This window comes from Cucurbita pepo, chromosome 10 (assembly GCF_057944985.1).
Source record: "Cucurbita pepo subsp. pepo isolate OVF chromosome 10, ASM5794498v1, whole genome shotgun sequence".
NCBI lineage: Eukaryota > Viridiplantae > Streptophyta > Magnoliopsida > Cucurbitales > Cucurbitaceae > Cucurbita > Cucurbita pepo.
This window is the reverse complement of record NC_141807.1, coordinates 266,352-292,019: the sequence shown is the minus strand read 5'-3', so window position 1 is coordinate 292,019 and position 25,668 is coordinate 266,352. Positions and strand designations below refer to the sequence as shown.

The following is a 25,668-nucleotide window of genomic DNA, read 5'->3' as shown; positions in this document are numbered from 1 at the left end:
ACAAGCCGACTTGGAAATCTTGTATTTTCATTACCAGGGAATTAAACTGAATTATGTTTTGGTTTTAAGTTTTTATTTTTATTCTAAATAATTTTATTTAGGTTGCATACAACATTTGTTATGGGTAATAAATTACTTCTTTAACATATTCTTTTAGAACTGTAACATCACCTCTTTGTATGCAACGAAGTTCACCGCTGTGTAAGAAAAGTAGGGTCCTTGCATATTTCTGGAAAGGATAGAAATAGTTATGAAGAATGTATTGAGAAAGCTTTTGATTTCATTGATTAGGCACTGTGAGTATCATAGCCATTCCTTCAAAGCAATGGCTACAACCACTTATTATTTTTCAGATACAAACAAACAAATCATACTCCAAACCCATCATCTTCGTTGATTCAGGGGAGATCAGCGGGTGGGGATACTCTGTTCATTCTTGAAGAAGTTGTGGGGATCAACCTTGGTCTTCACCTCCACCAATCTCTCAAAATTCTGTTTGAAATACCTCTCCCCATAAACCTTTCCTTCTCCCACGTTCCAATGCGTGCTACTTCCCACGTCAATGTCTCTGTAATTCAGAAACGCTTCTCTCGGGTTCTTCGTCACGTAAGGAGTCATTGCTTCGTACAATTTGTTAATCAAGTTTAAGCGTTCATCCGCTTCCTTTTCCCCTTCTTCCTTCCAGGTGGTGGAGTACTGGATTTTGAATTTCACGCCAGCTCTGTGTGGAAATGGCGTCTCCGTCTCTGAAATCTGGCTCATTTTGCCTCCGTATGGGTTGCACACGATACCCACTAGTTCTGTTTCCATCACCGCCTTCCATATCGCGTCCAACCCCGACTCTGTAATGGGTTCCCTCACGTAGTCCGATTTCCGCTTCAGAAAAGTATTGGGTCGGACTGCTCTGTCCAACAGAACTTCTGGGGTTGACCCTTTTGGGAAATTTGCCCAAAACAGAGCCGACTCAATCCAACTCATTTCAGAGCAATCCTCCTTCTGCAATTTCAAACTGGGTATGTGCTTATTCATAATCTCTATGAGCGTGTTTGCTGGCCCTAGAAACAGCGCCCCCAATGAAGCTTTCCCTGTCTTCAGCCCATCTTTCCCCTTGGCGGAGTTTAGCATCAGTCTTATGTACAGATTCTCATCCAGCTTATCTGTGACTCCCTGCCACTGCAAGAAGATGTCCGTTGCTTCTTCTTCAATCAGCCTCTCAACTTCAAAGACCGTCACCGTTTCTGGGACTTGAACTAATTTTATCTTCCATGAGAGAATGACTCCAAAGCTCCCTCCTCCTCCTCCTCTAATGGCCCAGAACAAATCTTCCCCCATTTGTTGTTTGTTTAGGATCTCCCCTTCAACATTCACAATCTCTGCATCCAAAACGTTGTCGACGGAGAGCCCAAATTTCCTCATCAAAGTCCCATACCCACCTCCTGAAATGTGTCCACCAGCACCCAGCGTTGGGCAAACGCCTGCAGGGAAGGCATGGACTTTGCTCTTGCTAGCAATGGCGTGGTAAAGCTCCCCCATGGTGGCCCCTGCTTCCACCGTGGCAGTTTCACTGGCAATATCGACAGTGATGGCTCGAAGGTTGAAGAGGTCGAGGATGACGAAGGGATGATGGGAGATATAAGAGAGGCCTTCATAATCATGGCCCCCACTGCGGATTCTGATCTCTAAGCCAGCCTGTTTGGCGCAGACGACGGTTGATTGGACGTGAGATTTGAGCTTTGCTGCGACAATGACTAGCGGTTTAGGGGTTTCGGGGGTGAGAAATCTGCTGTTTCTGATGTAAGAATTGAGGGTTGGTAAGAAGGTAGAGTTGTCGGGGGTGAAAATGGCGTCAGAAATGGGGGACTGATGCTGTCCGTGTGTGGTTAGACATTGGATAAAGGTGTCGTGATCAGAAGCAGAGGACATCCATGGAGAAAGAACCAAGATGAGAGAGAGGAATGCGAGGAGGGAAGAAGAAGAGGAAGATGAAGGCCCCATTTGTGTAATGGTTTGAGGATGTTTGGGAGATTTGGTGTTGTTATATATAGGAGAATATGAGGATGGACAGACCGTGAATTCAGTCGTCATCTCCAATTTTGGGCATTTCTTGTTTTGCTTTTGTGGACATTTCTTCAATTGCCATTTCCACGTTCGGCGCAACTACGGGTAATTATATAAACACATGATTTGGTTTGTTTAATTAGGAAATACACTCTAACTCAAATATGTGACGTTTGTAATAGATTTTAGTGATAATGTTGTAATTATTGAATGTATGTGTAATGTCATGTCTAATTATTGAATGTATATGTAATGTCAATGTATGTGTAATGTCATGTCTAATTATTGAATGTATATGTAATGTCATGTCCCACACTTGAAAATTTGGATTCGGAACCTAATAGCTTTGACATTCATTTGCATCATCAACCACATGATCACCTTACTTCTTGCTTAGTTTAAAAGGTTTAAAAGTGAAAGACTATCCCAACTAATTTGTCTTCAATTCCTTTGAACCTTTTAAAGCCTGTACGGTTTTTCCCTTTGTCATTCGCCCCGAACATCAAGCATCATACGCCTCTCTTAATGTTTCAAGAGTTAGACATTCCTTCATTTTATTGAAAAGATGTGATACTTTATTTATGGCCATTTGGCAAAGACTTCATTTTTTAATGATTTTAGTTTAAAGTCTTCATTTTTACTTGTGTCTTCGCCCCAACCCCAACTAGCCGCAGAGAATGAACTTTTTCCCCTCCAACAACCAAAAACACCTGTGTACTCTTCTTCAGAGTAGAGAGTTGTAATGTTATATATTTGAGGTCCATAGAAATGAATGTTGGTAAAATGATGTGAAAAACATGCGTATTGTTAAGTTAAAGAAATAAGAAAACCAATCTATTTATTAATCTGACAGTGGTCAGTTAAAACAATAACCAACACGGTACCATTCGACAGCTTCTAGGATAAACGGATGACAAAAAGGATCGTTCAAATAAAATTAGAAAAAGAAATTTCGGATTACTTTATACCGAAGTAAGATGATGGGGTCAACTAAAAGTAAGCAGCCAAATAACAAAGCAGATTGAGAACTTCTCCAAGACTAGCAAGCATCTTCTCCGGTGAATGCTGCATAGCGAATAGAGCCTGCTACTCCAACGATATATATATATATAGGAAATGTAGAAAGTAGAGATACAAATTAGTTTCAGAAGCAAGCAACAAAACCTTAAACAGCTCAGCTCAGCTCATGTTCAACATTCTGAAGGTATCATCAGCTCATGGTGTAGTGTATCAAGCAAATCCTTGGCAGACTAACTTATTCAAAACGAGAATCCACAAGAAACTATGTCTCAATACAAATATATATATATATATATATGACTGATGGAAAGAACTCATGTTCAAAATTTCCAGGATAGCATAACCAGCTATAGCTAGCAAAACGTTTTAACAACTGAAAGTTACTCGAGCAATGTGTATTATGCTTGCAGGAATCCAAAACCAAAACCAATACCAAAATGATAATCTCATAAAAGAAAGGGAACAAAAAGACACAAAAGGTTAGAGTTTTAACTTCCTCAAGCAAGTCGAATGAATGCTGCTGTGACTTAAGCTTGAGAAGCAGCATCAACCTTCTCTTCTGCATCATCCGTCCCCGCATTAACAGTGACACCATTTTCATCTTCTCCTGGTGGTTGCACTTGATCCTCCTCAGCCAGTGGCTCCTCAACATAATCATTCTCAAATGCATCTGCAGGAACCTCATAGATCCTAACCTGTGGTTTCGATGGGTCCTTGACCAAAACATACTTGCCTTCGTTCAATTTCATGCACAAATCCACGATAGACTTAACAATACCCCACATGTTAGACGTATTCAAGTTAATTTGAGCTGCAAAATCCTTAGGTTTATATCCAACAACGGCTAAGATGACATGGTTGAAGTGATCGCGAGGATGAACCCTAGAGACATACCCCAACTTCATCATATCTGCGCTAGCCAACAGAGCTTGAGCTGTCCATTTTGCCAATTTATTAGCATTGTTCTTCAACTCAGTGGCCAACACAGCACCCCTCTGTGTCTCCAATTTCTGCCTCCAATCGACACCAGAATATTTGGGATCAAATTCATTAAGAGCATTCAGAGTCAAAAATGATCTTTGCTTATTAACCTCCATAACACTTTGAACCTCACACCTCGCCACAAGATACATGTCATCATCGAGCTTCCACCTCCTATACCTATAAGCAACAGAAGCGACCTCCTCACCCTCATTTGCAAATGGGTTTGGCTCGTCAAAGGCCACCTTACTTCCGTCTCTAACCAAAACTTGCTGCGAGAAGTTCTGATTAATGTAAGCAGCTTCAACACTCAGTGAGTAAGCTGAATTGATATCGTCCTTCGCTTCTGGCAAGGGTTCCTGAGATGTCTCGTGGACGGGAAGCAAATCAAGTTGCGACCCATCCCTCTTATCAAAGAAAAGCTTGTTCCCAACACGCTGAACCACAATATCCCAGGAGTAAACCGATCTGGTTGCGCACATAAGGGAAGAAAGGATGGCATCGGTAGCAAAAACTGTGGCTTTGTCCTCATTTGCAAGACGACGAATGACAGGGTCGTCTGTAGTAGTTACCTTGAAGAAGTTGCGGTTCTTGAAGCGCTCAAGGCGGCGCTCGTTCTTGGGAGTGATTCGGTCGTATGCACGATCATAGAACTCTAGCCCGCCGCACAGAAGAAGGTCTTCGGGCTCAGGAACAGAGAAGGACAGCTTCGAGAACGTGGAGAAGGGAATCTGATCAAGCATGTTCCATTCGGGTTGAATTTCCACAGAGGATTTGAAAACAGCAGCTTCACGACGGGGGGCATTGACATTAGACCTATTGAGGTTGTAAAGACGATCACGGCGAGCCCGCTCCTTCTCAGCCTCGCGCTTCCGAGCTTCAACTTCTTCGTCACGGCGCTGAGGTAGCTGCGTCCTTTGTTGGTTGAATCGCCATTTAGGGCCAAATTTGGGACGCGGAGGAGGCTTTCCATCAACCAAACGGAAGGACATGTCCTCGTCAGCATTGGCTGGGAAGGAATCGTCATTGGTGAAGTCGAAGACGGAATCGGAAGCAGTCTTGGGGCGACCAGGGTTATTCATAGTTCGGGTCCAATCAGCGATCCGGCCAAGCCTATCGGAGCGAGAGAAGGGAGCGAAGGGAACATTGAGAGGGAGGTTGGAGGAAGCGACGAGAGAATCGGAAGAGTCCGGCGGACCCCAACCGTCTGGGTTGTAGGGAACAGCTCCAACTTCAAAGCCTCCGACCATCTGTAATCGGATAGAGTTTCTCCGATACGAAGGAAGAGGCAAAATCAGAGTTGGAGCGGCACCAGGGAGCAGCAGGAGAGGCGGGCGGATGAAAAAACCCTAGCCTTATGGAGTTCACTGAAGAGAAGGTGTAAAATTACAATTCAGCCCCTCTAGCCAAAGTAACGATCATTATTTCTCTTTCATCTTTATAATGAGAGAGAATAAATATTATTCCTTTTTTAAATTATTTTGTTGTTTTTATCTCAATTTTAAAACAATTAGGAAGATAATTATGTTTAAAATTACCGAATAATGTTGGATTTGGTAATATAATGACTATATTAATGATAATAAAATCGAATTCATAAATAGAAAAGTTAGTCAAACCAACATAATTAGTTTTCTTAATATAGAAATGAATCTCCTGGATTTCCTCAATTTTACTATTCCTTTTTAATGTAATGTATTATGTAACATACATTTTATTTTTTAAAAATTTTAAAAATTATCCAAAACTATTTTCAAATATGCTTATAAATCATCCGTAGACCTTTCTATTTTTTTTTTTTTTTTAAATATTTGAAATTAGATTGGAAAAGGATATTTGAGTAATATAAATAAATTAATTCACGATCCTGAACCACTCGGATTGACAAGGAGCATTACACAAACATTCACAAATTACTATCCATTACACCAAAATTTTATAAAATTTTAAGTTAGGATTATCCAAAAAAAAATATATATATATTTCCTAATTAAACAAATGAAATCATGTGTTTATTTTATTACCAATGGTTGCACCCAACGTGGAAATGGCAATTGAAGAAATGCGTACAAAAGAAGAAAACTAGAAATGGCCAAAAATCGGAAACGACGACAGAATTCACGGTCTTTCCATCCTCATATTCTCCTATGTAATAACAACACCGAATCTCCCCAACATCCTCAAACCATTACACAAATGGCGCCTTCATCTTCCTCTTCTTCCTCCCTCCTCGCATTCCTCTCTCTCATCTTGCTTCTTTCTCCATGGATGTCCTCTGCTTCTGATCACGACGACACCTTTCTCCAATGTCTAACCACACACGGACAGCATCAGTCCCCCATTTCTGACGCCATTTTCACCCCCGACAACTCTACCTTCTTACCAGCCCTCAATTCTTACATTAGAAACAGCAGATTTCTCACCCCCGAAACCCCTAAACCGCTAGTCATTGTCGCAGCAAAGCTCAAATCTCACGTCCAATCAACCGTCGTCTGCGCCAAACAGGCTGGCTTAGAGATCAGAATCCGCAGTGGGGGCCATGATTATGAAGGCCTCTCTTATATCTCCCATCATCCCTTCGTCATCCTCGACCTCTTCAACCTTCGAGCCATCACTGTCGATATTGCCAGTGAAACTGCCACGGTGGAAGCAGGGGCCACCATGGGGGAGCTTTACCACGCCATTGCTAGCAAGAGCAACGTCCATGCCTTCCCTGGAGGGGTCTGCCCAACGCTGGGTGCTGGTGGACACATTTCAGGTGGTGGGTATGGGAATTTGATGAGGAAATTTGGGCTCTCCGTCGACAACGTTTTGGATGCAGAGATTGTGAATGTTGAAGGGGAGATCCTAAACAAACAACAAATGGGGGAAGATTTGTTCTGGGCCATTAGAGGAGGAGGAGGAGGGAGCTTTGGAGTCATTCTCTCATGGAAGATAAAATTAGTTAAAGTCCCAGAAACGGTGACGGTCTTTGAAGTTGAGAGGCTGATTGAAGAAGAAGCAACGGACATCTTCTTGCAGTGGCAGGGAGTCACAGATAAGCTGGATGAGAATCTGTACATAAGACTGATGCTAAACTCCGCCAAGGGGAAAGATGGGCTGAAAACAGGGAAAGTTTCATTGGTGGCGCTGTTTCTAGGGCCAGCAAACACGCTCATGGAGATTATCAATCAGCACATACCCAGTTTGAAATTGCACAAGGAGGATTGCACTGAAATGAGTTGGATTCAATCGGTTCTGTTTTGGGCAAATTTCCCAAAAGGGTCAACCTCAGAAGCTCTGTTGGACAGAGCAGTCCGACCCAATACTTTTCTGAAGCGGAAATCGGACTACGTGAGGGAACCCATTACAGAGTCGGGGTTGGACGCGATATGGAAGGCGGTGATGGAAACAGAACGAGTGGGTATTGTGTGCAACCCATACGGAGGCAAAATGGGCCAGATTTCAGAGACGGAGACGCCATTTCCACACAGAGCTGGCGTGAAATTCAAAATCCAGCACTCCACCACCTGGAAGGAAGAAGGGGAAAAAGAAGCGAATGAACGCTTAAACATGATTAACAAATTGTACGAAGCAATGACTCCTTACGTGACCAAGAATCCGAGAGAAGCGTTTCTGAATTACAGAGACATTGACGTGGGAAGTAGCACGCATTGGAACGTGGGAGAAGGAAAGGTTTATGGGGAGAGGTATTTCAAACAGAATTTTGAAAGATTGGTGGACGTGAAGACCAAGGTTGATCCACAGAATTTCTTCAGGAATGAACAGAGTATCCCCACCCGTTGATCTCTCCTCAACCAACGAAGATGAAGCATGTCGACTATGATATGTTTTGATATAATATCTGAAAAATAATAAGTGATTGTAGCCGTCGCTTTGAATGAATGGTTATTATACTCACATTGGTTATCATTGAAATCAAAAGCCTTCTAATTACTTTCTTCATATACTTGTCTACTTTTTTACAATTACGTACAAAAATAACTTGATTAGCCGTACAACTTAACCTTCAAGAACAGAGGTATTAACTGTTTTACTCAACCTTGGAGGTAATAGGAAGAACCAACCACCAATGGTCAATGAGAATGCCTTTTTTTCATCGTCTTCCTACACACGCCATGTCAATCTTAGCTCATCCTCGGTCGCCCATGGTGATTCCAACTTCATTATTAATCCCAATCCTTACAACCCTTCTCCTCATTCTCCCTTCAATTGCGGCGGCTTCTCATCACACCCTTCTCAGCTGCCTTTCCGACCATTCTTCGCCATCAGCTTCCCCAATCTCCGAAGCTACCTTCTTCCCCGACAACCCATCTTACTCCCCTGTCTTGAACTCTTACATCAGGAATCTAAGGTTCGCCTCCCCAACTACCCCTAAGCCCTTGTTCATCGTCGCCCCGACCCATATCTCCCACATTCAAGCCTCCATTCTCTGATGCAGAATCTACGCCCTAGAACTCAGAATCCGAAGTGGTGGCCATGATTACGACGGCCTCTCTTATGTCTCCGATTCCCCTTTTGTGATCCTCGATATGTTCAATCTTCGATCTGTAGCTGTCAACATTGAGGATGAGAGTGCGTGGGTGGACTCGGGAGCAACCCTTGGCGAATTATACTTCAAAATTGCAGAGAAGAGCAAGATCCATGGATTCCCAGCTGGGGTTTTGCCCCACGGTTGGAGTTGGAGGCCATCTCAGCGGCGCTGAGTACGGTAATTTGATGAGGAAATTTGGGGTTTCTGTGGACAATGTAGTTGATGTTTTGATGTTGATGCTAATGGTAGGGTTTTAGATAGGGAATCAATGGGGGAAGATCTGTTTTGGGCAATTTGAGGAGGAGGTGGAGCTAGTTTTGGTGTCATAGTTTCATGGAAGTTTAAGCTTGTTCCTTTACCTGAAACTGTCTCCGTTTTTAGAATGGAGAAAACCATGGAGGAAGGTGCTGTAGATATGTTGTACAAATGGCAGGAAGTTGCTGACAAAATTGATGAAAATCTGTTCACAAATGTGGTGATTCTTTCTGCAAATAAAAAAACCCAAAAGACAGCAAAAGCCAAATTCATTTCCTTGTTCCTAGGAAGTGCACAGAAGCTGTTTTCCTTAATGTCTGAAACACTTCCTGAGTTGGGTGTGAAGGCCGAGGATTGTATAGAAACGAGCTGGATCGAGTCTGTTCTGTTCTGGTCCAACTACCCCATTGGGACTCCTCAATGTCTTGCCCGAAAGGCAACCCAACTCTGAAAAGTTCTTGTAGAAGAAATCAGACTACGTTCAAGAGCCAATCTCCAAGGCAGATCTGGAAGGAATGATGAGGAAAATGATGGAACTGAAAAGACCAGCGCTGACCTTCAACCCATACGGTGGGAAAATGAGTGAAATTGCAGAGAGGGAAACCCCATTTCCACACATAGCAGGGAACAAATACAAAATACAGTACTCAGTGACATGGAAAGAAGAAGGCGAGGAGGCTGCAGACAAGAACGTGGAGCTGATCAGAGAGCTTTACACCCTATATGTTTCAAGATCGTCTAGAAGTGCTTATTTGAACTACAGAGACGTGGTTTTGGGGGTGAATGGAAATGGCAACGCAAGCTATTGGGAGGCAAGGTGTTGAGGAAGAAAGTATTTCAAGGGAAACTTTGACAGATTGGTGGAGGTGAAGACCATGGTGGATCCGGGCAACTTCTTCAGATATGAACAGAGCATTCCATCTGTTGCAGCAGCCTTTGATTCTAATGGCAGAGCTGAGAGCCTTTGATTCTAATGGCAGAGCTGAGAGCCTTTGATGTGTGAATATCACTGCTTGGCTGAGTGATCCATCTTCTACTACACTAAAATGCAAAAACGTCCCTTTTCCTTTCCGCTGGGGTTCGTTCCTATATTATCTCAGGGATTTGAGCAATTAAGCTTAATTATCCCATTAGTTGCCTTAGCTATGTGGTAACTAGATTTTGTAAGTTTGTATAAATAACAGGGATTTAGTTCACTGCAGATCGGGCAAATATCTTTTGAAACAATTCTTGAAATGGAAAAATAGGAATACAAAGTTGGTCCAAGAAACCATTCTCTAAAACTAGCTTGGGTTTTGGAATTTTCTTTTGTTCATATCTTTCAAACGAGAGTATTCAACAATCAATAACAGACAGTTAACAAAGACTAAGAGAGGTCATACTTATCACTTGAAGATATCTAAAACATGAAATCTGTACAAACAAAAAAGGTTCAAAAGTAACCGAACACAAATGTATCATTGCTAGCCAAATCACAGCAACTGACTCATTCAGAAAGGATAGAAATGGGATCAAGATCCTCACTTGATAACTCCAGGTCTATTGATTTGTTCCCTTCTGGTACGAGAAATCCTCCTGGGCACCTCCGTAGTTAATGCATACATCTTCACAGGAAATAATTCCTCGGGAAATCCCTTTTGGTCCTAAAATCATGAGCACAATAAAGTAGAAGAAACTCGGTATTTGAGAGGAGGAATAACACAGGGTTCAAGTTTGCAAGGTAAGTGAGTGCACATGTAATAGAATTATACCCAGTTATAAGGAGTGTTAATGGATTGAGTTGGGACGTGCTGGTTACAAGTTTATTCATATTCAATCTAAGTAACCCAATCCTTTATAAGCAAGGTAAGCTTCTCTTCACACTGCTATTGAATTGGCTAACTAGTTCACATTTCATTTGATTTTTTTCATCAAATAAATGCAAATTAAATTCCTTTATGGAATAAGTTCCGGAATCCAGTATGAATTTGCGAGCAAGTTGCAAGGTAAGCTACTAAGACCTGTCAATCGTGGTAAATAGCAATGTGAACGTGAACCATAAAAGGTGCACTACCTATCAACTGCATGCTAGTTGAAAAGTGGCTACCCTCTCCAATTCTTAGCAAACAACCGCTTTTGTTCATTTCTTTAGGGTAGTGAATAAACCAAGTATAGTGAGGCAAAGCAGGAATGTTGATAGCACTAGTTTACAACTTCATAGAACTAATAACTCAATCCCAATATTTTGAGATCAGAAGGCATCCTGACTGGAAGGATAGAAATCTAAGAGCCCTTATGAACATAACCAGATGAGTCTCATTTATCATGTCTTGATATTTGAAGTGACTTCCACAGACGTATTTATGAAACAAAAATCGATTAAAATAAAATAACAACCGAGAAAATCATTTTGCAATCTGGTTTGATGATGGAACAGATGGAAAAAAAATAAATAAATAAAAGTTGCATTGAATAGACTAAACCAAATGCATAGTCACTTTACCCTTGATTTAAACGGATAGAGTCCGCACTGATTGAATAGATCTTTATAGTATGGATCAGATCTTGTGATGCTTCGATCTTCTTTATCTAATATGAATCCTGCAACAAGATACAATACTTGAGTTTTGATATATTCATTTTAATTTTCAGCTAGAATGGTCCCACTGGAAAGGTCGATGAGGCAGACATGCTCTTTAAATACAAAGGTTTTTCTTTTTCTGGAAAGAAACAGAAACTTCATTGAAAATAGAACAATGAAAATCATTTTCATTGAATGCAGATATAAGGTATTGAAATTGAGATAATATATCTTTGTAACTAGACAGCATAATATTCATAACAAAAAGAACTGAAAATGGCAGGTACCAGATCTTGCAATATTTTCCTTCAGAATGAAAATTCCGCCAGCTTTTAGGCCCAACTGAAAGTAAAGAGCCAAAATAGGTCATAAGTCTACCTGATGACAGCATTCATAGCATTCTTAATTCTTAAGAGTTAAATCCAGCTATCAAATTTTTTTTAATAAGAGTAATCAGAAACATGAAACTTTTGATTGATTGCAAGGTGTTTCGGAGACATGAGAAATTGATTAATTGTAAGATATGCTATCAGAAACATGAACGACTATCGATGTGAAAGGAAAACTGAAACAGTAAGAAAAAAATAGAAGCACAATAATTAATGTTCAGAAACGACCTTATCATTTACAAGAAGCACCATAAGACTCACTTAGAATGATTTTCAAGCCAAGACCAACAATATAATGATCATTTCATCTTTTTGTGTTACGAGGTGTCTAAGTTTTTCTTTTCAGGAAATCAGTTCAAAGCAATTCTTGGGAAGTTTGAACAAAAGGAAAAAGTATACTTGAACAAAAGGCAAGAGATCCAGAGGAGGTTTGAAAACTACAAATGCCAGTTTGCACCTTTTTTTCCTTTTGCAATAATGATGATTTTCTCGTCAACGCCAACTCAAAGTCCTTTTTGTAAACAAACCTTAACCTAGGTGGATATATCTTGTCTATCCTTGTGTTTCCCACTTTCTTGTGAGAAACGACTTCCCTTGTTGATTACCGATACAATATTAAGAATTTCTATGTTCAGTATAAATGATCAAAAAGATATTTCCCTTTGATATTAAATGAAATATTGAAATTTTCATGCATAAAGTTATTTGGGATCTTTCTTAAACTATATATGTATATATATTAGTACCATGTTAGACAAGACACAGACGGAGTTTAGATGAGTATTTAGCCTTGATTACAGAATTGTAAGTTTGAATCCGAATAGAGCCTTCAAGCTTCCATTAACAGTAAATTTTGTCACCGGTATGTCTATTGACATTTTCACATCTTAGTCTCTAATGTGAACATTATATTGACATTTTAGTAACTAATTCAAAATATAGCATCCACATTAGAAGAACCACACAACAAATAAAGGTGGCAAAAAAAAAAAAAAAGGTAAGAGCTAATGTCAGAAAAAAATTACAAGATCTAAATATCTGAAGGGTTACTGACAGCTAGACCACTTTACAGCCAAAAGGCCCCAAGAAATGGTAAATAACTCAACTAACAAAATTCTTCAGAGCTTGATTCAAGAAAAAGAGAACAACTTACCTTGGCTCTTTTAAAGAACGAGATAAAGTCCTCATCAGTGAGATGTCCAATACACCACTGAACCCAAATAACATCATATCTTCCTGCATCTGGCGTGAATTCCTAACAGTAGAGTAAAATCTAGATGTTTTAAAAGAGCGACAACGGGTTGAGCCAGTTACAAAATCAAGAAACATCCAGCCAAATACATGAATGTCAAAGTTAATTCAGACAGATAGGCATTTGGCATTCAAAGTTTACCGCTGGAGATCAAATATAAACAGACAGGAAAATGGAGAAGATCCAATGGCGCAGTAGCATCTACTACGATACTATAGCAGCTTATCACATAAAACTCCTCAATACAATGTCTTACCTACTGGACGTTGTACCTGTATTCTGTGACATCTAGACATATTAAAAGTTGTTTTCCAGTTTTTTTACTTATTTATTATTTATTTAATTTCAAGAAATACAGGGCGTGAGGATTAAATCTCCGACCTCAAGAGACAGAAGTACTGTCTAAGCCATCTAGCTATACCCATGTTTGCAATTGTTTTCCAGTTTCTTATAACTCTTTCCTTTTCAATCGCATACTAGAGGATGGTGTGAGTTGGAGGAAAAAGTTTAAGAATAGGCTCTTTATACAAAAAGCAGAATTCCTTTCACATCCAAAAAGGTACATAGATTACCAAGTACCACCTAAAGCAGCAAAGAGAAGAGCTTCAGCATACAAAACCACAGAATATAACAAATTTGCTAATTTTGCATTTGTTGGATATCACTACATTACATACTACCTGTAGCGGCACGCAAAAGAAGTTAGTGGCTTTGTGCAGATCAGAGGCCCCATTATTTTCAGGAGCCAAGCTTTCACGGGCAGCCTCTAGGAAATGTGATACAGGTTCAAGAAGATCAACCTAAGGCTCAAAAAAGGATAAATAAATAAATAGACTTTTTTGTAGGGGTAAGTTCGTATACTAGTAGACCAAAGAAATTACGAGTAAGAAAAGTACATGTTATAGTATTTTTTTTCAAATTGAAGGCAACGCATTGATTTCAGAATCATGAAAATCTATATCAAAGCATAACATGAAACACCAATCACCAGAAAACCATTTATTGAAGTCAAGGAAATGAAACAAATAGCTGAACCTCGATAATGGTATCCTGAGAGATGTACGAATCATTCGAACTGTCTGATCAGATTGCACAATCCAAAAGCCAAAGCAAGCACCATTTCATAAATTTTACTCCAAAAATCCCAAGATAGACAGATAAAAAGCAAGAAAGTAATATGGCAGCAACAATAAAGTAACTTGTATTATCTTACCTCATTAAAATATCTGATAAGAAGATTCTTCGTGACTCTCCCAATGCCAGAACCACAATCTGCAATAGCAGGCAGCTCCGGCATTAGTAAAACTACGTGCTCAGATATAGAGCATGAACGAGAAAGTAGTGCAACTCATCATATGCACAAACTAAACAAACTCGAGTAGGAATAAAAGTAAAAGAAGACTAAATTGTAAGAAAAGAAGTAGAGCATGTACTGAAAGCAGGTCATAAACAAAAATCTGGAATTCAAAAAAATTAAGAAGTGGATATAAACAGACATACCAAGAGCGAGAAGAGGGCGGTCTTTTCCAGCAAGAGGGAAACGTTCGGCCAAAATTGATTTGAGAAAGACTTCACTGCCGAAGATATCGCCGTCGCTAACATGACCATAGCCACCCAAAACCCCATTGACCGATGCCTCTACACCTTGCCAATACCCTACGCCTTCACGATACCACTGGGTGCGCTTAGTGGTATCTCCGACCTGCTCCATCCACATCTCCTTGGCATTCTTGAACTCGTTGCCGTCTGTATCAGCACCGCTGCCCTCCATTCGGTAGGGCTAGGGGTAGTCCTTGATCCTGCTTCGATGCCGAAAGCGTTGGCGCGCCTGGTGTTCCAGTGCTCTGATTTTGTTCGCCTTGCTTTGGTTTGCAAATGAAGGATAGAAATAGAAATAGAACCGAGTGTCCCGAGTGTGGAAAGTGAGGAGTCCTTTAGTGTAAAAAGATGCGGGGAATGGGCTTTTGTGTTGCTGACAGGCCCAAATCAATTATGGTGATCTCTTTCTCCACCAACCAATAATGCAATGCAGTGTACGGAAAGCCCAAATCAATTATGGTGATCTCTTTCTCCACCAACCAATAATGCAATGCAGTGTACGGAAAGCCCAAATCAATTATGGTGATCTCTTTCTCCACCAACCAATAATGCAATGCAGTGTACGGAAAGCCCAAATCAATTATGGTGATCTCTTTCTCCACCAACCAATAATGCAATGCAGTGTACGGAAAGCCCAAATCAATTATGGTGATCTCTTTCTCCACCAACCAATAATGCAATGCAGTGTACGGAAAGCCCAAATCAATTATGGTGATCTCTTTCTCCACCAACCAATAATGCAATGCAGTGTACGGAAAGCCCAAATCAATTATGGTGATCTCTTTCTCCACCAACCAATAATGCAATGCAGTGTACGGAAAGCCCAAATCAATTATGGTGATCTCTTTCTCCACCAACCAATAATGCAATGCAGTGTACGGAAAGCCCAAATCAATTATGGTGATCTCTTTCTCCACCAACCAATAATGCAATGCAGTGTACGGAAAGCCCAAATCAATTATGGTGATCTCTTTCTCCACCAACCAATAATGCAATGCAGTGTACGGAAAGCCCAAATCAATTATGGTGATCTCTTTCTCCACCAACCAATAATGCAATGCAGTGTACGGAAAGCCCAAATCAATTATGGTGATCTCTTTCTCCACCAACCAATAATGCAATGCAGTGTACGGAAAGCCCAAATCAATTATGGTGATCTCTTTCTCCACCAACCAATAATGCAATGCAGTGTACGGAAAGCCCAAATCAATTATGGTGATCTCTTTCTCCACCAACCAATAATGCAATGCAGTGTACGGAAAGCCCAAATCAATTATGGTGATCTCTTTCTCCACCAACCAATAATGCAATGCAGTGTACGGAAAGCCCAAATCAATTATGGTGATCTCTTTCTCCACCAACCAATAATGCAATGCAGTGTACGGAAAGCCCAAATCAATTATGGTGATCTCTTTCTCCACCAACCAATAATGCAATGCAGTGTACGGAAAGCCCAAATCAATTATGGTGATCTCTTTCTCCACCAACCAATAATGCAATGCAGTGTACGGAAAGCCCAAATCAATTATGGTGATCTCTTTCTCCACCAACCAATAATGCAATGCAGTGTACGGAAAGCCCAAATTCATCGACATAAGGTTGGGCCTATGTGCTGATCTCTTTCTCCACCAATAATGCAATGCAGTGTACGGAAACCCTAAACTCCCCCAACCTCATTTTCCACCATTATGAATTAGGGCATATGGGGTCCCTCCCATTTTACTTTTTTGCTTTAAAATTTCCAAGATTGTTGTGATGAACAAAAGGGTTGGTGATCAACATCTTGTGATTTGCATCCATAACAACTACAACTACAACTTCTTCTTCCTCCTCCTCCTCCTCTCACAATATCACTCAAATCGCCTTCCTAATTCTCCATCCAAAATCAAAAGGGTTGGGGATCATGAAATTTGGTCATTCAAGGAAGCATCAAATCAAAACCCTCCCACAAAACTGCCTTTAAACCCCACATTTGGCTTTCACAGAGACTCGCTGACACACCTTGTTTAAACACACCTTGTTTGCATTGATGATTAAAATAGTGAGGAGGAATTTTGTCCTTACATGGGCTACTACTTCTACACATTAAATATAATAATTTAAGTGGAAAGTAGGGGCCCATTCCATTAAACTAAAACCATATAATAAAATAAATATATATCTTCTTCATTCTGTGCAACTGCTTTAATTAGGATGTGAGTGTGTATGATCTTCCATACAATTATTTTTCATTGGAAAATATATGACATTAATTTAATATGGAACGGATGGGATTATATGTTAACCTATCTTCTTCTCTTCCTCTCATCTTCTTCAGTATCAAAATTGTCTTGCTACCCACACTTTGGTGTCAAGTTATACAAGGCATTGGGTTGACTCTGTTGGGGATGCACAAAAGACTATATGTGAGATCCTACCTTAGCTGAGAAGGAGAACGAAATATTTCTTATAAGAGTGTGGAAATCTCTCTCGACTAAGCGCGTTTTAAAACCTTGAGGGAAAACCATGGAAGGAAAAGCTATATATATATTTTGTTCTTTTGCTTTTTTCTTCGTATAGGGATTAATGCAAACGAGTGAGTGTTTTATTTACTTTCGACTTTCGCTCGTTTCTTAATTTTTCTTAAACATTTGTCGTCCATTTATTGAAACCATAAATACAGGTCTTTGCAAAATTGTAAAACCCTACTTATCCTTTCTTTTAAAAGAGTACATCAAATCTCATACTCTTATTTCTTGTACTCACTTTTTCTTTTTTATCTCCTCTATCACATGTCAAAAGATGCAACTTTTGACTCAACTTTAAGACATTATCAATTCTTGGACATCAAAAAAAGATCATAGTACCAACTATTGTCGTCGGTTCCAATTTAATGTTGTAGTTAGGAAGTAATTAAAAGTAAACAAATTTGATCCTATGATTTCATTGATTGTTTCCAAATTCCACTTTGATCGTTCAACGATTGGTTTCCAACCGCGCAGGGATCGTTCAACGATTGGTTTCCAACCGCGCAGGTTGTTGGCAGAGCCACCGCTAAGAAACTTGAATATGAGAAGATGACAGCTTGGTCAAAAACAAGTGATGCCATGTTTTAAAAATATACATGAAATGAAATTGGAATTTGAATTAGTCCTTAAATCCTTATACACTATAACCACATTGAAGTTTTGATGCTATAATTCAGCAACATACTATACTTCATTCCAATACCACAACTTAGAAATGACTGAATCACTCCTCTCAAACACATCAGTGATGGAGGAAAATGCAGATTTCCTGAGCTGAATCAACTTAAATTCTGCTGGATTCTGGCTGTGAGTAGCAGAAGACTCATGGCCATCTAATAACATTTGGAAACCTTTTTCCGCCGTAGGGGTTGGGAAAAAAATCCTAACTTTCTGTAAACTTCTAACTCACAAGAAGGCTAACTAGCCGGGTGGGAATCTATCATTGTCAATAAAGATTACAGAATCTACAACATTTTATACAATATCACACTTTTCCGATCCCCTTCCTCCTGTAGTATAAAACATAGACCACCTCCCCTTTGAGCTAAGCTAAGAGGCAAGTTGTGACTTGACCTTTCATTTTCCCCATCGCTTCTGCTGTTGTTGCAGTGATCCAGTTGAACGAGGTGATGGATCGGGGCTTTCCGAGACTTCGAGATGGGTTGGCAAATGATTAGGAAAACTTCTTTGAACAGGCTGCTCTGAAGAATCTGCTGTGGCTAAGAAAGGGGGGAGAGAGTCAAACAGAGAGGCCAGAAGGTAAGAATATGTTATGGAACCGAACAATGTGAATCAAAAAATTTGTGAATGTGTACCGAATAGAGTTGTAACAGATGGTCTCTTGGTCTTGTTAAGCTTTTTCCTCGTCTCAGCTGCAAGTAGAGATTGAAGCAACTATAAGTTCGTGGAATTTAAGAAACTGGTGGAATACGGTTCATGTAAAACATACTAACAGAACCATACATATCATAATGCTAGAACGAAACTTGGACTTGAATATTAACCGTATTGATATACTACTAACTGGGACTGCCCCATGTTCATTTCGAACTGAGTTGTTAGATTGAATGAAAATAAGTAGATACATACTAATGCCAGACAAGTGGTGTTCGTTGACAATTTCAAAATTCTTGTACGTATAGCCAACAAAGTTTACATCCTTGGGTGAAAGCTTCTGCTGAACAACAAAAGCTTGTGTCAGTCGGTACAGAAAAAAAAATAATAATAATAGGAGAAGGAACAGGGACGGTAAGATGCACATAGCCACAGTTCAAGAATAAACAATATAAATATTCTAGAGCAAGCATTAAAATGAAAACCAACAAAATTTAGCATGAAAATCTGTGTCCTTGCATTGAAAATTTTGAGATTCTGTACCACTGCAAGCACTTGTCAGGTTAACCAATCATATGGCATTTAAAATTAATGGTTGTTTGGACATGTTTTTACTTGTTTGTAACAGTTTTGTATATAACGTTTTACAAAGATGTCCTTAAAAACATTCTACCAATCTTAGCAGAAGTGTTTTTTTGACGTTCCATCAATCCTATGACATTTCAAATAATAATAATAATAATAGTAATATTGAAACTTTTTGATTCACAAAGATATCTGTGGAAGTATTAACATGTCAATGGAAACACATTTCCATGCTGGTAATCCTCATCAGATAAATTCCGATCATCTTTTAAAACAAGTGATGGTCGGAAAAAAAAAAAAAAAGGAAAAAAAAAAAAGGAAAAAAAAAGAAAAAAAAAAAAAAACTTGAGACATGCCAACTAAAGAGGTTAAATATCTTAAGATTTTCTCACTTTCCAACACATTGAAAGAACAACTGTCAGCAAACATACCGGATCACTTATGTGATTAGCTGAATGGAAGATTTAAAGGCTTCCCAGAACAAAGAAAAAACAAAAACAGACTTGCCTTTCTCAAAGGACCCGACTTTGATGGAGTTTGACCTGGCACACCCAGCTGCATAACACAAAAATTCACTATAACAGCTGTTTTGATATCAATTCTTTTACTACCGTAACAAATTAATGCCATCCTCATTCAGATAGCAAAGTAACCAATAACTGGCCACTATACGGAAAATGATAATATTTACCTCTTCATACTTCTCAAAATTTCGAGTGTCTAACTCATCATGGATCTCTGGGATGATAACAGCTTCCATTTGATATAATTTATCCCATTGTATCCCTTTAAACCATGGATGCGCCTAACAAGGAGCATTCGTTGAGCCATATAATCAATTTAATAAATGAATTGAAAAGGATAAAGGAACTTATATGCCAACCTTAATTTCTATAGCTCCTTTGGTTCCAATTCTTTGCTCAACATTGCATAAAAGTTTGCAAATAAGATCTTTGGCCTCAAAGGAAAGTTTTGCTTCTTTTGGGAATCTCAAATGAGTTCTCCAGTTAATGATCTGCACAACATACATTTACCATTTGTTTGATGATCATACTTAAGATCAGAAGTTAGCAGTACCATCATTCGTTTCATAGGCCAAAATATGTAACCTTGAAGATCTAATATTATGCCATAGAATTTTAAACATGTATTTTAACCATTTTCATTACCTAATCAAGAGAGCTAAGGAGAGGTCTATATGCCTACTGCCTATGTTCACAAAGTGTTGATTGCTCATACCTTTCTACAAGTAGACATTGGATCATCAGAATAGAAAGGTGGAAATCCCACAAGCATTTCGTACATAATTGCACCAAGGGACCACCTAAAAGAAACTTCTTATTACAATTTGATCAAGAACCATATTGAAATGATGTTAGACACAAGAAACAAGCATACCAGTCGCACTCAATTCCATATCCTTTCCTCAATAACACTTCTGGTGCAATATAGTCCGGCGTTCCAACAGCAGAATAAGCCTAAAACCAACACATAATTAGAATGAAAATTATAATAAAATCACTAGGAAACTTATGTACAGATAAACACATACATATGAAGGGAGAAAGAGAAGTTCGACAAAATATGTACACCTGTATATACATAAGGATGTGAAATGGACACATTGATTTAAATTAAAAAGAAAAGGGTTATATCTTTTCTTCTATTAAAATTAACGAGAAAGTTGACAGGAAGCTAAAGCTGTTACTTATATTTTTCAACAATCATACGTCCATAGCCAACTAAGGGTACAGGATCTTGGGGTAAGATTGCCCCCACCTAAAAAGAAGTAAATATCAATTAAAATAATTTGAACAAGAGTTGGAATTTCATCTCTAGATTTACGACTAAATGGAAAGCTATGACGCCAAAATATCTGAATGATCAAAGAAAGAATGTCTGATAATTAAATTAAAAATAAATAAAGATGGAAGTAGGGCCCTGAATTTGAGTTGGAACTAAAAAATGCAATGTCAGGGACAAAAATTTCAACAGGCAATTTAGAATTCTCACCAGATGGTTGAATTATATATATTAAATTTCCATGCACCATATATCGGTCTGTTACTTAATCTTTATCTAACCAAGAAAAAAAAAACGAAAGAAGAGCAAAGAAGAAAATATAGTTGCTGTTCAGGAAGAAAAATAAATCAACTCATGATCAATAAATTTTGATTGTGTTTGTCTTTGCCATTCTATTTATAAGACGTTGAAGCACTGTAACAAACAACTTTGAACATCTTCATGTCTGTAATAAAATATATATATATATATATATATATATATATATATATATATATATCAAGGAAAATTCTGTCATATTCAAAGGGAATGACACAAAAATCTGCAATAACCAGAAATGTAATTCAGATGTCACACAGTTTGTGAATAAGAATTCTGGCCATGAACAAATAGTCAACCCCCAATTACGCTTCACAAGGATAAAATAATGGTAAATCTTGTCAAGCATTGTTTCTTGAATCTTCCTTCATCCAACAAAATTTTATTTTATAACATAGAATTAGAAATCAAACATTCAACTTCCCAACATATAAGGAAATGGAACTATGAGGGAGAGAGAGAGAGAGAGAGAGAGCACAAACCAACGTTCGTCTGTTCTTTTGCCAATGTAACAATTGCTCTTGTTGTGTTCGTTTCGACACACTATTTTGACTATCAGGAGATCTGACATTGTTCCCCACTATATTTTCTTGCTCGGTGAGATTAGGGAAACTGCTAGACTCCAAGGGTTTACACAACCCAAAATCTGAGAGTTTAATGTGCCCATAACGATCAAGCAGTAAATTATCAGGCTTGATGTCTCTAAAAAGCAGAGAAAATTCACATTACTTAAATTTGTAAATGGCACTCAATGTAACAGTTTCTAAAAATTCTGAAATACAAAATTAAAAAAAACACTCATGAGAAAAAAGAGATGCAGATAAGAAGCGTAAATATGAACCAACAGGGAATTTTAAGAAAACAATCTAGGGGAAGAACATGGTTTTTGTGCTGATAAAATGATACCAGAAATTTGAATTTAAACTATTCTATGTGATAATCATATCTTAAAATGTGAGGGGAAAAAATGAAAAATAAAAAATACAACATCCTAGAAATGGACAGTTGCGACTGTGGCCCAATTCATGCAACCGCATATCTTCCAATATGTACCACAAATAGTCTCTTTTGCTAGAAAGGCGTCGTAGAAACAGTGGCTGCTTGGCCAGCTTTTCCAAGAAAGGAACGCTTAATCTTTTTATTATAAGAAAATTCATATTCAAACATGATTAACAAATAGTAAAACCACAAAATGTTTTTTCCAAACACTTCCTGAACAAAAATGCAAGAAGGAAGTGAAACCAATCACTAGCCATCAACGAAAGCTAGTTAAGACAATTGTTTATTTTATGAATCAAATAAAGATTGAGCAAAAACCATGACAAGAGCAAGCTATGGAAGATTATTGAAAGAAGAAGAAGAAGAAGAAGAAGATATAAAACCTGTGAATGTAATTATGCTTGTGAATGGACTCTATAGCAAGGACTGTTTCCCCAACATAAAATCTAGCCTCATCCTCCGTCAAAATGTCCTTGCGCATTAACAGAGTCATCATATCACCTCCAGGAAGATATTGCATTATAAGATACAAAAAATCCTCATCCTGAAAGGAGCAGTATAACTTCACAATGTAGGCACTGTCAACCTCTGCTAGAAGATTTCTTTCAGCTTTGACATGTTCCACCTACAACAAACAAAATAAAATACAAGAGTCAAATATCTGCAGAACCAAAGGAGAATTATTTTCATCTTCCTATTCCTTTAACTTTATTTTCTTTCCAAAAGGATCTGAAAAATAATAACCGAAACAAACCCTACTTTCTCTAACCATTTAGCATATGATCACATGACTAAAGTTGATGCTACAAAAAGCTCTGTACTAGTGATCTCTAGGAAGAATAACCATCAACTAAAATATTTGAAATGATGTCAATCCATCATCAAAAAATTTAGGGCCAAGGTTTCAGAAATACCTGTCCCCTGCGAAGCATCTCAGACTTCTTAAGCTTCTTCATTGCATACACGTGACCTGTGGCTTTTTCTCTACAAAGTCTAACCTGCAAAACGATATAGAAAGAATAACTATTATAAGAACCTCCTCAAAAAAATGATCATAAGAAGATCCCGTGTATCTATATCCTTGCAAAGATACGTACTTTCAATAGTCTACATGTATGTTTTTGTACTATTATCATTGAACCGAGATATAAAAAAAAAAAAAAAAATTAGACAACAAACAAACAAGTGTAAAGTGAACGCGAAATAAACACTGGTTGGGATTTAAAAGTTCATATAGTAACATGGCAAAGTTGTTAGAAACATACCTCCCCAAATGCCCCCCTTCCTATAATTGTCAAAAGTTCAAAGTCATCAACACCCATTTTATGTCTACGAAGACGCATGTACTCGGTCTCCTTCTGTTCTAAATATTTAAGAACGTTTATTTGGTCTTCCTCAGAAGCATCAGCATCAGCAAGCCTCCTCTCCAACACCCAACGTCTGTCGAATGCAAGAGTACAGTTAAAATATAGCTATACATGTCTATTAACATAAAAAATAAAAATAAATGAATAAACGTTACTTCAATTTCAGGGTTAAATACGTTAGTAATATTAGAACCGACCAACTGCCTATTCTAATGATTTCCTACTCGTTCAAAATTAAGAGTAAGATCACTTCAATATTATATCTGGTATGAAAGGAACCAAATAATCCAATGAAAGGATAAAAACATTATAATCACTTCAATAAAAGTGCATATATTCATAAATATGAATTCTACGACCCCTCACAGATTTTATTCCAAGTATTATGCTTGATCCCATGGAGAGCCAACAAGTGTAACCAGACTATTTGAACATAAAAAAGTATACACAAAAAAATACCTCTCCTTCCTATCTTGCAATGACTTCATTTGAGATTTGTAATGGTTTTCGATATATTGCTTGGCAACCTCCACTTTCTGTTTTGTCGCACTTGAAGGTACATCTTGAACCTCATTCTCACTTGCACTCTCCTTCTTTTCTTTATATTGGAACTTCTGAAACCAACTCCTTGCTGAATCCATAATAACTCTTTCAGTCACGATCAGGCATTATTATTTTCCACCTGCTTATATAAAGAAATACAATAATGGTTATTGTTTCATGATATAATTGGATCATTTCATATTGATGAAGAACAAGGATAAAATAGCAAAAAGAGAGAAAAATCTGCCAATGATGAAACTGTGTAATACAAAAGAATACAAATGTCTCATGATATGAAATAGATTGAGAATTCTGAAGCCATCCCTATAACAGTAGAAGGTGCAAGAACACCAAATGATCACTATATTCTGGTAATTTACTTAGGTTCACCAAATTATTCTTCCCGCACTCGCCAACCTATAAAAAAAAGTTCCGCGCAAAGGATTGCAGGGATGCGGATTAAGTGTATAAATTTCTTGACGCTGATAATCCTACTCGTTCCCAAAACTTATATCCTTACAAACCAGATAGCTCTATGATGCATGTTCATGAAATTTTCTTATAAAACTAGATCCCTCAAATTCAAATTCTCTCGAGTCTTGATCACAAGCTGCCATGATTAACCATATACTGCTTCGGCAAATACATATTACATAAAAACGTCCAAGCGCAACAGGGAAACAACTAGCAGCAACAAGAAGAACACAATCAATTATGTTTCTTCAGAATTAAAAGAGCAATAATCATAACAATACCGATGAAGGCCCATACGTTAAATCAATAACTGCTCGTAATCTATAAAGAATCATCCAAAAAAGAAAACAAAAATTATGTACACCCCATCGCGTCCCCAAATCAAAAATAGGGAAACAAAATAACCTCGGGGAAGAAGACGGAGCACTGTTGATGATCGGAGCCTTAACCCTGGGTGTCTCTTCTCTCTCTGTTTGTCTGTGCGAGAAGTGCTTTTGAAGCCTGTATTCGTTGCAGTAGGTGATCCACTTGCTCCACGGAGATTAGAAAAAAAGAAAATCCAAAAGAAATGGAATGGGAATAACAAATTGAGTAGTCAATTCAGGTGCGGATAAAGCAAATTGATGAGTGTTGAGTGAATTGTGCAATTACAAACAATTGGGCGGCACGATTGATTAGGAGCAAACTCGATGGAATTTGCGGATAAAATAATCTCTACTTGGTGGAACTCACAGTGACGTTGACAAGGGAGCTGCTGTCCGCTGAAGTCCACTTTCGGAAACCGCTTCCGGCGCGACGGAGTTGAATAGCGTTGACGATATAATCAAAGCGTACCAACACGTGTCCCCTTACCAAAAGATTGTGGCCGGCTACGTGCGACCACGTCGGCTCCGGCTCAGCCAGCAGATGATTGGGTCTACCAATCTCCACCGCCCACGTGTTCGGTTGATTAGACTCGGTTTTCCGTCTCCCCTTTCTCTTTTTCAAACCGCCTTCCATTTTCGACCCACTGACTCCGCGATTCGCCCGACCCAGCCCATTGTTTTCTTTTCTTTTCCTTTTTTTTTTTTTTTTTTTTTTTCTAAATTA

General features: G+C 38.6%; 3 protein-coding genes and 3 pseudogenes across 9 annotated transcripts; 2 read left to right on the top strand and 4 right to left on the bottom strand.

Moving 5' to 3' along the window:
• Positions 1–262: 262 nt before the first annotated feature.
• Positions 263–2,077, bottom strand: LOC111804123 (berberine bridge enzyme-like 8 pseudogene; annotated as a pseudogene).
• Positions 2,078–3,343: 1,266 nt separating this feature from the next.
• Positions 3,344–5,454, bottom strand: LOC111804113 (eukaryotic translation initiation factor 3 subunit D). Its single transcript, XM_023688809.2, has one exon. The coding sequence runs from the start codon at positions 5,307–5,309 to the stop codon at positions 3,606–3,608; it is 1,704 nt and encodes a 567-aa protein (XP_023544577.1). The 5' UTR covers positions 5,310–5,454; the 3' UTR covers positions 3,344–3,605.
• A 703-nt stretch (positions 5,455–6,157) lies between these two features.
• LOC111804114 (berberine bridge enzyme-like 14 pseudogene) lies at positions 6,158–8,004 on the top strand (annotated as a pseudogene).
• Positions 8,005–8,138: 134 nt separating this feature from the next.
• On the top strand, positions 8,139–10,129 carry LOC111804115 (berberine bridge enzyme-like 8 pseudogene; annotated as a pseudogene).
• A 12-nt stretch (positions 10,130–10,141) lies between these two features.
• LOC111804120 (alpha N-terminal protein methyltransferase 1) lies at positions 10,142–14,820 on the bottom strand. Its single transcript, XM_023688818.2, has 7 exons — positions 14,550–14,820; positions 14,263–14,321; positions 13,730–13,849; positions 12,951–13,052; positions 11,696–11,750; positions 11,331–11,428; positions 10,142–10,491 (listed from the first exon to the last, which is right to left on the bottom strand). The coding sequence occupies exons 1-7, from the start codon at positions 14,818–14,820 to the stop codon at positions 10,369–10,371; spliced, it is 828 nt and encodes a 275-aa protein (XP_023544586.1). The 3' UTR covers positions 10,142–10,368.
• Positions 14,821–17,752: 2,932 nt separating this feature from the next.
• LOC111804117 (uncharacterized) lies at positions 17,753–25,460 on the bottom strand. 7 transcript variants are annotated; one of them, XM_087127855.1, is made up of 15 exons: positions 25,312–25,460; positions 24,985–25,080; positions 24,022–24,247; positions 23,461–23,635; positions 23,110–23,193; positions 22,579–22,820; positions 21,679–21,898; positions 20,474–20,553; positions 20,315–20,399; positions 19,959–20,090; positions 19,767–19,880; positions 19,583–19,630; positions 18,620–18,833; positions 18,472–18,528; positions 17,753–18,375 (listed from the first exon to the last, which is right to left on the bottom strand). In XM_087127855.1, exons 3-15 carry the CDS (start codon positions 24,201–24,203, stop codon positions 18,233–18,235), a joined length of 1,776 nt encoding a protein of 591 aa, XP_086983981.1. In that variant the 5' UTR covers positions 24,204–24,247; positions 24,985–25,080; positions 25,312–25,460; the 3' UTR covers positions 17,753–18,232. The 7 variants fall into 7 exon arrangements, with proteins under 7 accessions (XP_086983981.1, XP_086983980.1, XP_086983983.1 ...); XM_087127854.1 differs by having other exon boundaries at positions 24,022–24,244; positions 25,312–25,459; XM_087127857.1 differs by lacking the exon at positions 25,312–25,460 and having other exon boundaries at positions 17,753–18,369; positions 24,022–24,244; positions 24,985–25,300.
• Positions 25,461–25,668: the final 208 nt, after the last annotated feature.

Bases quoted from the DNA above. Each gene is read 5' to 3' on its own strand.
- LOC111804113 (XM_023688809.2), bottom strand. From the start codon at position 5,309: ATGGTCGGAGGCTTTGAAGTTGGAGCTGTTCCCTACAACCCAGACGGT.
- LOC111804120 (XM_023688818.2), bottom strand. From the start codon at position 14,820: ATGGAGGGCAGCGGTGCTGATACAGACGGCAACGAGTTCAAGAATGCC. The intron at 14,322-14,549 runs GTATGTCTGTTT...CTGCTATTGCAG, and splicing joins CCGCCCTCTTCTCGCTCTTG to ATTGTGGTTCTGGCATTGGG. The intron at 13,053-13,729 runs GTAGTATGTAAT...CTCTACTGTTAG, and splicing joins TCTTTTGCGTGCCGCTACAG to GAATTCACGCCAGATGCAGG.
- LOC111804117 (XM_087127855.1), bottom strand. From the start codon at position 24,203: ATGGATTCAGCAAGGAGTTGGTTTCAGAAGTTCCAATATAAAGAAAAG. The intron at 19,881-19,958 runs GTTGGCATATAA...GCTCCTTGTTAG, and splicing joins AAGGAGCTATAGAAATTAAG to GCGCATCCATGGTTTAAAGG. The intron at 18,834-19,582 runs GCAAGTCTGTTT...TTTGTTGTTCAG, and splicing joins AGTCGGGTCCTTTGAGAAAG to CAGAAGCTTTCACCCAAGGA.